The sequence below is a fragment of the Haemorhous mexicanus genome, chromosome 30 (assembly GCF_027477595.1).
Source record: "Haemorhous mexicanus isolate bHaeMex1 chromosome 30, bHaeMex1.pri, whole genome shotgun sequence".
Classification (NCBI taxonomy): Eukaryota; Metazoa; Chordata; class Aves; order Passeriformes; family Fringillidae; genus Haemorhous; species Haemorhous mexicanus.
In genome coordinates, this window is record NC_082370.1 from 1246779 (window position 1) to 1259021 (window position 12243).

At 54.6% G+C, this 12243-nt stretch overlaps 1 protein-coding gene across 4 annotated transcripts in view; it reads right to left on the reverse strand.

Moving 5' to 3' along the window:
* Positions 1-1503: 1503 nt before the first annotated feature.
* The window catches only part of SLC25A37 (solute carrier family 25 member 37), a 20636-nt gene continuing 9896 nt past the window's right edge, over positions 1504-12243 (reverse strand). For 2 of the 4 annotated variants that reach the window (XM_059870721.1, XM_059870724.1), the window contains exons 2-4: positions 10371-10599; positions 8055-8111; positions 1504-6653 (exon numbers count right to left, since the gene is read on the reverse strand). In XM_059870721.1, the coding sequence (XP_059726704.1) occupies positions 6112-6653; positions 8055-8111; positions 10371-10599 (828 nt within the window). In that variant the 3' untranslated portion in view covers positions 1504-6111. Of the gene's footprint in view, positions 6794-8054; positions 8112-10370; positions 10600-12243 lie in introns of all 4 variants that reach the window. The other 2 variants (XM_059870722.1, XM_059870723.1) reach the window with 2 other exon arrangements.

The window sequence follows — 12243 nt, forward strand, 5'->3', positions numbered from 1 at the left end:
CCTCCCCACCAGGATGGATTTTTCTTTTCCCAGAGGGATTTTTCTCCCCCCAGGATGGATTTTTTCTCCTCCCAAAAGGATTTTTACCCTCCTAGAATGGATTTTCTCCCTCCCAGGACAGATTTTTCCCCTCACAGAAGAATTTTCCTCCTCCCAGTACAGATTTTCCTCCTCCCAAAATGGAATTTCCTCCTTCCAGAACAGATTTTTCTCCTCCCAATCGATTTTCCTCTCCCCAGGAGAAATTTCCTCCTCCCAAAAGGATTTTCTCCCTCCCAGGATGGATTTTCTTCTTCCCAATACAGATTTTCCTCTCTCCAGGAGAATTTTCCTCCTCTCAAAATGGATTTTTCTCCTCAAAGAATGGATTTTCCCCCTCCCAGGATGAATTTTCCTCCTCCCAGTCCAGATTTTCTCCCTCCCAGGAGAATTTTCCTCCTCTCAGGATGGATATTCCCCCTCCCAAAAGGATTTTCCTCCACCCAGGATAGATTTTCCTTCTCCCAGAAGGATTTTCCCCCTCCCAGTACAGATTTTCCTTCTCCCAGGATGGATTTTCTTCTTCCCAGTACAGATTTTTCTCCTCCTAGAAGGATTTTCCTCCTCCCCAAATGGATTTTCCTTTCCCCAAAATGGATTTTCCCCTCCCAGGATGGATTTTCCTTTTCCCAGTATGGATTCTCCTTTTCCCAAAATAGATTTTCCTTTTCCCAAAATGGATTTTCCTTTTCCCAGGATGGATTTCCCCCTCCCAGGATGGATTTTCCTTTTCCCAAAACGGATTTTCCCCCTCCCAGATGGATTTTCCCTCTCCCAGATGGATTTTCCTTTTCCCAGTATGGATTTTCTTTTTCCCAAAATGGATTTTCCTTTTCCCAGAAGGATTTTCCCTCTCCCAGGATGGATTTTCCCCTCCCAGGATGGATTTTCCTTTTCCCAGTATGGATTTTCCTTTTCCCAAAATAGATTTTCCTTTTCCCAAAATGGATTTTCCTTTTCCCAGGATGGATTTTCCCCCTCCCAGGATGGATTTTCCTTTTCCCAGTATGGATTTTCCTTTTCCCAAAATAGATTTTCCTTTTCCCAAAATGGATTTTCCTTTTCCCAGGATGGATTTTCCCCCTCCCAGATGGATTTTCCCTCTCCCAGATGGATTTTCCTTTTCCCAGGATGGATTTTCCCTCTCCCAGATGGATTTTCCCCCTCCCAGATGGATTTTCCTTTTCCCAGGATGGATTTCCTCCTCCCCAGATGGATTTTCCCTCTCCCAGATGGATTTTCCCCCTCTCAGGATGGATTTCCTCCTCCCCAAATGGATTTTCCTTTTCCCAGAAGGATTTTCCCCCTCCCAGAAGGATTTTCCCTCTCCCAGAAGGATTTCCCTTTTCCCAGGATGGATTTCCCCCTCCCGGTCGGGATTCCCCCGGGTTCCAGACGGCTCCATTCCCTCAGGGCTGAGCCGGCCCCTCCCTCCTTCCCGAGGACAAACACCAACTCCAAAAGGACCCAAAAAATCGGGATATTTTTATTTCCTCCAGCTCCAGTGACACCACACCTGCAGCAGCATTTCACACCCACACCCTGCAGCGCAAACAGCGAAAAAAACACTTTTTAAAATTTAATTTTATTTTATCTTTGCCAAGGCAAAAAAGCCAAAAAAAAAAAAAAAAAAAGGGAATAAGAATTGGAAATTTCCTCATCCTCCGTTTCTCCTCCTAGGAGACTTTTCCTTCTCTCAGAATGGATTTTCCTCCTCTCAAAACGGATTTTTCTCCTCTCAAAATGGATTTTTCTCCTCCCAGGATGGATTTTTTTCCCCCTCCCAGGATGGATTTTCTTCCTCACAAAAGGAATTTCCTCCTCCCAGTCCAGATTTTCCTCTCTTCAGAATTTTCCTCCTCCAAGGACGAATTTCCCTCCTCCCAAAAGGATTTCCCTTCTCCCAGGATGGATTTTCTTCTTCCCAATACAAATTTTTCTCCTCCCAGGAAATTTTCCTCCTCCCAAAATGGATTTTCCTCCTCCCAGTCCAGATTTTCCTCTCTCCAGGAGATTTTTTCCCCTCCCAGGATGAATTTTCCTCCTCACAAAAGGAATTTCCTCCTCCCAGGATGGATTTTCTTTTTCCCATTACAAACTTTCTCCTCCTAGGAGAATTTTCCTCCTCCCAAAATGGATTTTTCTGCTCCTAGTACAGATTTTCTTCCTCCCAGAAGGATTTTCCTTTTCCCAGGATGGATTTTCCCTCTCCCAAAATGGATTTTCCCTTTTCCCAGAAGGATTCTCCTTCTCCCAAAATGGATTTTCCTCCTCCCAAAATGGATTTTCCCTCTCCCAAAATGGATTTTCCCTTTTCCCAGAAGGATTTTCCTTCTCCCAAAATGGATTTTCCTTTTCCCAGGATGGATTTTCCCTCTCCCAAAACGGATTTTCCCTTTTCCCAGAAGGATTCTCCTTCTCCCAGAATGGATTTTCCCTTTCCCAGAAGGATTTTCCACTCCCAGGCTGAGGAGGAGCCAATTCCCAGCAGATCCTGGCTGACTTTCCCTCCCATCCCCGGGGATCTGCCCCTGCCCCAGGATGCCCAAACCCCCTCCCCACCATCCCTGTGTCCCTACTCCCAGGTTACTCCGAGGAGGAGCTGAGCTTCTCCCAGGGCACAGATATCCATAAGAGGAGGAGGATGGAGCAGGAATTCCAGAAAAAGCTGGAATTACCCCACATTTTGGCTTTTCAGCATTAACCCCCCCAATTCCATCTCCAGGGGGATTTTCCAGGCTGCTCTGGCTCCGGGAGGGACTCTCCGGCTCCTCCAGGAGAAATTTCAGCTCTGAGAGCTCCAGGCCCACCGAGAGCAGGAGAATCCAGCGGGATGCTCCCACTTGAGGCACGGGGAGCCTTTGGTGTGGGGATTCATTGGGGCTAAGACACAAAAGGCAGAAAAAGCTCCTTTCACACGGGGATGGCTCCCCCAAGGCACAGGCGGCACCGCCGGGGGGATCCGGCATTCCCTGCTCCAAAAACTCTGGGGAAGGTGAGACCTGCTCGGGGTCACCCCAACAACCTGACCTGGCTGGGGGGACAGCCCCAGGGATCCCCAGGGGATCCTGGAACTGCTCCCCAAAATCCCTCCCTGGCTGCTGATCTCCCGAGGGAGTGGGAGATGGAATTCAGAATTCCACCTAAAGGATGGAACCTGGTTTGGGAAGGATGGAATTGATCCCTGGAACTGGAATTTGCACATCCAGGATCCCAAAAATCCCTCTTTGGCTGCTGATATTCCAAGGGAGTGGAAGATGCAATCTAGAACTCCACCTAAAAGATGGAATTTGGTTTGGGAAGGATGGAATTCACCCCGGATTCAAATTGGAAATGGATCCTGGAACTGGAATTTGCACATCCAGGATCCCCAAAATCTCTCCTGATCTCCCAAGTAAGAGGTTAAAGCATGGAATTTGCTTTGGAAGAGCCATTCCCAAATGGGACATGGATCCTGTTACTCAAATTTGCACATCCAGGATCCCAAAAATCCCTCCTTGGCTGCTGATCTCCCAAGGGAGCAGCTAAAGGATGGAATTAGGTTTGGGAAGGATAGAATTGACCCCTGGATTCAAACTGGAAATGGATCCTGGAACTGGAATTTGCACATCCAGGCTCCCAAAAATCCCTCCTTGGCTGCTGATCTTACAAGGGAGTGGAAAATGCAATTTAGAATTCCACCTAAAAGATGGAATTTGGTTTGGGAAGGATGGAACTGACCCCTGGATTCAAATGGGAAATGGATCCTGGAATTTGAATTTGCACACCCAGGATCCCCAAAATCCCTCCTTGGCTGCTGATCTTACAAATGATGGAATTTGGTTTGGGAAGGATGGAATTGATCCTGGATTCAAATGGGTCCTGGGTCCTGGAATTTGAATTTGCACATCCAGGATCCCAAAATTCCCTCCTGATCTCAAAGGAAGCAGCTGGAGGATGGAATTGAATTTGGAGAGCCATTCCCAGCTGGAGCAGGGAGGCTTCCACCCTTCCCACTCAGCATTCCAAGCAGGAAAACCAAACCCAGGGAATGAGGAGCTGCTCCAGGTGGGGCTTTCCCCCTCCAGGTGGGGTTTTGGTCCCTCCAGGTGGGATTTTGGTCCCTCCAGGTGGGGTTTTGGTCCCTCCAGGTGGGGTTTTGGTCCCTCCAGGTGGGGTTTTGGTCCCTCCAGGTGGGATTTTGGTCCCTCCAGGTGGGGTTTTGGTCCCTCCAGATGGGATTTTTCTCCCTCCAGGTGAGGTTTTGTCCCTCCAGGTGGGGTTTTGGTCCCTCCTGGCCAGGGATGAGCAGCAGGGAGGGCTGGAGGTGCCTCTGGGATGTTCCCAAGGGTCTGGGGCTGGCTGGGAGCTGCCAGGGGCTCTGCCAGCAGCAGCTCCAGGCACCCCCTGGGATCCAGGAGAGCTCCCGGAATGGGACCAGGGCTCCAGGGAGGAAGAGGAGGGAATGAACTCAGCGGGGATGAAGGCTGTCAGCTGTCCCTGCCATGAACATGTACCTTTGGCAAGTCTGAATGGAAAAGAACAATATTGGCTAAAAATCTGCATTTTGAGAGTTGTAACAAACAGAACTGAGATTCACAGAGGGATTTTGGGATGCTCCAGGTGCTCCCAGAGATGTCCCCTGTCCCCTCAAGGGGCTTCCAAGTACCTGACACCCAGAGGAGAAGCCAGGCCAGCACCTGGGTGATGAAAGCCAATCTGGCCATAAATTCAGTGATTTTGGGTCTTCCTTAGAGCAGGGAAGAACTGAGCCCTTTTAAAACAGCTTTGCAGCCAGCTGTAAAAGCATTTTAAAACCACCCAACTGCCTACATAGAAAAATAAAGGATAAACATTATCCAGCTCTTTTATATTTATATAAAATTAACTTCTGTGCCAGGACATTTTTGTTTCTCTGCTGTAAAAATAAAAAAATAATTAAAAAAAAAAACAAAACCAGCTTAGGTTGGATAACCTAAACCTTCAGCAAGGAGTAAACTCCATCTTCCATCTCATTTCCAGAAAAAGAGAAGCTTGAGGTTTCACTGCTTCCAAATAAAGTTATTAAATAGATATATATTAATATCAAAGTCTGTATAAACTCTTTTTTTTTGTTGTTGTTTAAGGAAGGGAAAGGGGCACTCAGTGACCAGGAATCCCTGGGGACACTGAGTGACAGGGGGACACTGAGTGAGCAGGGGGAGCACCACAGGAATCCCTGGGGACACTTGGTGGCAGGGGGACACTCAGTGACCAGGAATCTCCAGAATCCCTGGGAACACTCAGTGTCCAGGAGTTCCTGGGGACACTCAGTGACAGGGGGACACTCAGTGACCAGGAATCTCCAGAATCCCTGGGAACACTCAGTGACCAGGGATCCTGGGGAAGCACCATGGGAATCCCTGGGAAACTCCACAGGAATCCCTGGGGACACTCAGTGACCGGGAGTCCCTGGGGACATTCAGTGACAGGGACACACTCAGAGACCAGGAGTCCCCAGAATCCCTGGGGACACTCAGTGAGCAGGAGTCCCTGGGTCACTCAGTGACAGGGGGACACTCAGTGACCAGGAGTCCCCAGAACCCCTGGGGACACGCAGACACCAGGGATCCCCGGAACCCCCGGGGCACTCAGTGACAGCAGTCCCTGAGGACACCCAGTGACCAGGAATCCCCAGGGTCACTCAGTGACAGGGGGACACTCAGTGACAGGGACACACCCAGTGACCAGGGATCCCTGGAATCCCCAGGGTCACTCAGTGACAGGGGGACACTCAGTGACAGGGACACACCCAGTGACCACGGATCCCTGGAATCCCCAGGGTCACTCAGTGACAGGGGGACACCCGGTGTCCAGGGATCCCTATGGTCACTCAGTGACAGGGGGACACTCAGTGACCAAGAATCCCCGGGGTCGCTCAGTGACAGGGACACACCCAGTGACAGGGATCCCCTGGGTCACTCAGTGACAGGGACACACTCAGTGACAGGGATCCCCTGGGTCACTCAGTGACAGGGACACACTCAGTGACAGGGATCCCCTGGGTCACTCAGTGACAGGGACACACTCAGTGACAGGGATCCCCTGGGTCACTCAGTGACAGGGACACACTCGGTGTCCAGGGATCCCCGGAGCCGCCGGGTCCCTCAGTGCCGAGCCCCAGGGGACGTGGGGGCAGCAGTGCAGCGCAGTTGCAGCGGGGCAGCGTGCCAGGAGCCCGGGCAGGCCCCGCCCGCCCTCCCCGGGGCTCTCTGGGCTCCTCAGGCTCTCCTCTCCAGCGCGCGCTTGGTGAGGAAGTACTTGAAGAACTCGTACACGGACCAGGCGATGGCCGTGGAGGGCATCTGGTAAATGACCCGGGCCTGCACGCCCTTGAAGAAGCCGGGGACCCCTCCCAGCTGGTAAACGGTGCTGAAGGCGTTGGCCATGCCCGACAGGTGCCCCCTGATCTTGAGGGAGCTCAGGGCCGTGTTCTCCTGCGTGTTCAGCAGCGTCTTGCACACGTCCAGCGGCGTGGTGGCGGCGGCGGCCACGGCTCCGGCCACGGCGCCGGCCACGATGTGGGACTGGGGGTGGTACTGGCGGTGGGGGTTCAGGTGCTCCTGCATCAGCTCGTAGGTGATGAAGTGGATGGCCTGGAAGGGCACGTTCATGGTCAGCTGCGTGGTGTAGCTGCGGTAGAAGGCTCCCAAGCCCTCGGTCCTGTGCACCGTCCGCACGCAGCCCAGCACCGACGTGTACGGAGAGTTGAACATCTGCAGCCGCTGCTTCACCACTGCTCGGGGACACGTGGGGACAGGGACACTGCTCAGCTGGGCTCAGCCTGCCTGGCACAGCCCCGAGCTCCCCTTCCCTGCCCAAACTGACCCCCTGAGCTGCCCAGTGCCCCCAGAACTGGGGACAGGGACACTCTCAGCTGGGGTCAGACCTGCCTGGCACAGCCCCCAGAGTGACCCCAGGCACAGCCCCGAGCTCCCCTCACCCAAACCAAACCCCCTGAGCTGCCCAGTGCCCCCAGAGCTCAGGACAGACGTGGGGACAGCTCAGAGCTCACTTCCTAATGAAACACCCTCCTCAGGGTTAATTAATGACCCTTTAGTTCTAATGAACCCCTCTCTCAGGGTTAATTAATGACCCTTTAGTTCTAATGAACCCGCCTCTCAGAGTTAATTAATGACCCTTTAGTTTTAATGAACCCCTTCCTCAGAGTTAATTAATGACCCTTTAGTTCTAATGAACCCCACTCCTCAGGGTTAATTAATGACCCACCAGTCCTAATGAACCCCCTCCTCAGGGTTAATTAATGACCCACCAGTCCTAATGAACCCCCTCCTCAGGGTTAGCTCCTGACCCCTCAGCTCCCCCTGGAGCCAGGCTGCTCAGGGTGCACAAAGCCAGCAGTGTGAGGGTGGGAAGGTGAGGTCACACCTGAGCATCCCCAGGGGTGTCACACACCCCCTCCAGCCTCACTGGCTGCAGTGACTAACGAGGCCAATTAATTTAACCGAATTAATCAGGGTTTGACTGACAGGATTTGCTACACTGGAGGGCTCTCCTTCAGAGACTGCCCACTGAGGAGCACGCCCAGTGACACTGAGGAGCTGGCAGGTGGCAGCATTGTCACGGAGCTGCATTTCCCTGTAATCCTCATTTTCCTGAGGCCTTCTCCTGCCACTCCACCTCCCCAGGGATCTCACAGTCCCTCCGTGGGCTCATCCAACACCCCGAGCTCGGCTTGGTGACCCCAAAGCTTCAGGAAGAGCAGAGCCACTGCCCCAAGGAGCAGCAGGGTGGTGACAGTGCAGGGGACACCTCCCCGCCAAGTCCCAGTGCACCGCAGGGATCCAGGGATGAATCCCGGCTGGCTGCTCTCCCTCTGCTCCCTGCGTTGGTGGCTTTGAGGTGTCCCAGCTGGGGGCAGCCCCGGGCTCTTCCTGCCCTTGCCAGGGCCAGAGGGAGCAGGGCCAGCAGGGATTTGTGCCTGGATTCCCGGGCAGGGTGTCCGAGGGAGCAGCGTTCCCGAATTCCAGCGTTACCTTCGGCAGGGTTCATCACGGCGTCGTGCAGCAGCGTGGCCACGCTCCCAGCAATGCCTGCAGGGAGAGCAGCCCTGAGAAGACAGACCCTGCCTCCAAGGGCCTTGCTGCCACCCAGGGGATCCACCCCGGGGATCCACCCAGGGGGATCCACCCACTGATCCATCCTGGGGATCCACCCAGGAATCCCACTCCATGGGATCCCATCCATGGGAATCCATCCAGGGGAATCCATCCAGGGGATCCCATCCAGGGATACATCCTGGGGATCCACACAGGGATCCATCCATGGGGATCCATCCATGGGATCCATCCATGGGGAACCACCCAGGGGGATCCATCCAGGGATCCACCCAGGGGGATCCACCCAGGGGGATCCACCCAGGAATCCCACTCCATGGGAATCCATCCAGGGGATCCCATCCAGGGATACATCCTGGGGATCCACACAGGGATCCATCCATGTGAATCCATCCATGGGATCCATCCACGGGGATCCATCCAGGGGAATCATATCCATGGGGGATCCCACATATGGGGAATCTATCCAGGGGGGCTTCATCCATGGGGACCCCTTCCACTGGAATCCATCCATGGGGATCCCATCCAGGGGGGCTCCATCCATGGAGGAATCCCATCCATGGGAGATCCATCTGGGGCAGGGATCCCACTATGGGGGGGGGGCTCCATCCATGTGGGGATCCTATCCATGGGGAATCCATCCATGGGGAGCCCATCCATGAGAGAATCCATCCACAGGGGATCCCATCCATGGGGACCCCACCCATGGGGAGCCCATCCATGGGGAGCCCATCCATGTGGGGATCCTATCCATGGGGAATCCATCCATGGGGAATCCATCCATGGGGATCCCATCCATGGCCGGGGCTCCTATCCATGGGGAATCCATCCACAGGTGACCCCATCCATGGGGACCCCATCCATGGGGATCCCATCCATGGGAATCCATCCATGGGGAATCCATCCATGGGGAATCCATCCACGGTGGATCCCACCCCGCTGAGGGAGCAGCCAGCTCCCACCCGCAGGGCCCCCGCACAGATTCCCAGGGCAGGAGCCGCACCCGGAGAGCGCCCGGATCCACTCCCAGCCCCCACCTCTGCTCTTCCCAGCAATTCCCAGGATCCGTCGCCCCAGCCAGCCGCGGCGCCTGAGCCAGGGTGAGCAATGCTTAGGGATGCTTCAGCACATCCCCAATTAGGGATTTCCATCCCTTTGCTCAGCCTCAGTGCCCAGGCCGTGCCAAGCCCAGCCAGCCCCGAGCCATCCCCGGGACAGCTCTGCAGCCACTCCTTCCCTTTGATCCTGGCTCCCACCTCCAGCTCCAGCCCCAACCACTGCTGCTCAGGGCAGCCCCAGCTCTGCTCCTCCTGCTGCCACCACAGCAGCGTGCTCCCAGCAAAGGGCAGAAGGATTTCGTTCCCCTCCCTGAGCTCAGTGAGCCCACGGCAGATTGCCACCAGCAAAACCCCGGGAATCTCCAGCACAAACCCTTGGGGACAGCCTGGGCTGCTCCGCTCCAGGCCTCCTGCTGGGCTGAAAAGGGAAAAGCTCCTGCTAAAAGCTACAGCACACAGAGGATGGAGGATGGATCCCCTGGATGGATTCCCATGGACGGAATTCCCTGGATGGATTCCCATGGAAGGGATCCCCATGGATGGATTCCCTATGGATGGGACCCCCTGGATGGATCCCCATTGATGGATCCCCATTGATGGATCCCCCTGGATGGGATCCCCCTGGATGGATCCCTAGGACTGCAGAGCACTCCCAAGGACACCGGAGTCCAAACCTCCAGAGGTTGGGGTGATGCCTTCAACGTGAGATCACACCTTGAGGTGACACCTTCAGAGGTGGGACTCGATCCTGAAGATCTTCCCCAACTTTGATTCCACGGCAATGTAGGAACAGCTCAGCTGCACCTCAACACCTTTAGCCCAATAAACTGATGATTTGTGATGGAAAAATCTGAGATTAAATAAGAATTTAGACTGGGAGGCGCACTAGGCTGAGTGAGAAGCAAGCAAAGAATACTGATAACTGGGGTTTTTTAGGGCAAACCCCAAAATACCACTGGCCAAGTGGCTGTTTCCTCCACTAAATTGATGATTTATGCTGGAAAAATTTGAGATTAAATAAGAATTGATGATTTGTGCTGGAAAAAATTGAGATCAAATAAGAATTTAGACTGGAAGAGGCACTTGGCTGAGTGAGAAGCAAGCAAGGAACAGGTTGATAAGCAAGGAATATTGATAACCACAAATAGGGGTTTTTTAGGGCAACCCCCCACAATACCATTGGCCAAGTGGCTGTTTCCTCCTGGCTGGAAAATATCACTGAGAGACTTTTTCATTTTCTCGTAGCAGGCGAAGTAGAGGGCGTGGGCAGGGCCAGCCCCCAGCATGGTGACATCGATGCCCCGCAGGGGCCTCCAGAAGCCCTCGGTCCGCACCATCTTCCGCAGGGCCTGGAACACGCCCCGGTACTGGGCCTTGGGGTCGGGCTGCAGGCTCTGCATCCGCGTCTGCAACGAAGCACAGAGAGCCCCTGGTCAGCCCTGCAATGCCAGCTTGGGGTCGGGCTGCAGGCTCTGCACCCGTGTCTGCAACGAAGCAACAGAGAGCCCCTGGTCAGCCCTGCAACCCCAGCTTGGGGTCGGGCTGCAGGCTCTGCATCCGCGTCTGCAACGAAGCACAGAGAGCCCCTGGTCAGCTCTGCAGTGCCAGGGATGTTCCTCTGTCTGCTCCAAGCCCCGGTCAGCCCTGCAGTGCCAGGGATGCCCTCTGTCTGCTCCAAGCCCAGGGCAGCCCTGCAATGCCAGGGATGTTCCTCGGTCTGCTCCAAGCCCAGAGCAGCTCTGCAATGCCAGGGATGCCCTCGGTCTGCTCTGAGCCCAGGGCAGCCCTGCAATGCCAGGGATGTTCCTCTGTCTCCTCTGAGCCCACGGCAGCTCTGCAGTGCCAGGGATGTTCCTCGGTCTGCTCCAAGCCCAGGGCAGCCCTGCAGTGCCAGGGATGTTCCTCTGTCTGCTCCAAGCCCAGGGCAGCCCTGCAGTGCCAGGGATGTTCCTCTGTCTGCTCCGAGCCCAGGGCAGCCCTGCAATGCCAGGGATGTTCCTCTGTCTGCTCCAAGCCCAGAGCAGCCCTGCAGTGCCAGGGATGTTCCTCTGTCTGCTCCAAGCCCAGGGCAGCTCTGCAGTGCCAGGGATGCCCTCGGTCTGCTCCGAGCCCAGGGCAGCCCTGCAGTGCCAGGGATGCCCTCGGTCTGCTCCAAGCCCAGAGCAGCCCTGCAGTGCCAGGGATGTTCCTCTGTCTCCTCTGAGCCCACGGCAGCTCTGCAGTGCCAGGGATGCCCTCGGTCTGCTCCGAGCCCAGGGCAGCCCTGCAGTGCCAGGGATGCCCTCGGTCTGCTCCAAGCCCAGAGCAGCTCTGCAATGCCAGGGATGTTCCTCTGTCTGCTCCGAGCCCAGAGCAGCTCTGCAATGCCAGGGATGCCCTCTGTCTGCTCCAAGCCCAGAGCAGCTCTGCAATGCCAGGGATGTTCCTCTGTCTGCTCCAAGCCCAGGACAGCTCTGACTTGGACCTCATCCCTGGAGAAAGCTCCCTAAACTTCAGATGGGCTGGAACCCACAAAAGTGTGGAATGGATCACAGAGAGCAGCGTGGGTGTGTCACTGGGGGAGAAAATTGGGTTTTTAGTGCGTTGTGGATGGAAGCAAGGTGGAGGCACAGGGAGCTGTCCTTCATGTGTGGTGGTGCTCAGAGGGGTCCCAGGATGAGGGAAGAGATGAGAATCCTGACTCCAGGTTTCAGAATGCTGATTTATTATTTTATGATGTATATTATATTTTAAAAAATTATATATTGAAACTATACTAAAAGAATAGAAGAAAAGATTTAATGGGAAGGGAAAGGGGAAAGGGGAAAGGGGAAAGGGGAAAGGGGAAAGGGGAAAGGGGAAAGGGGAAAGGGAAGGGGAAGGGGAAGGGGAAGGGGAAGGGGAAGGGGGAAGGGGAAGGGGAAGGGGAAGGGGAAGGGGAAGGGGAAGGGGAAGGGGAAGGGGAAGGGGAAGGGGAAGGGGAAGGGGAAGGGGAAGGGAAGGGAAGGGAAGGGGGAAGGGAAGGAAGGAAGGAAAGGAAAGGAAGAAGGAATGGAAAGGAAAGGAAAGGA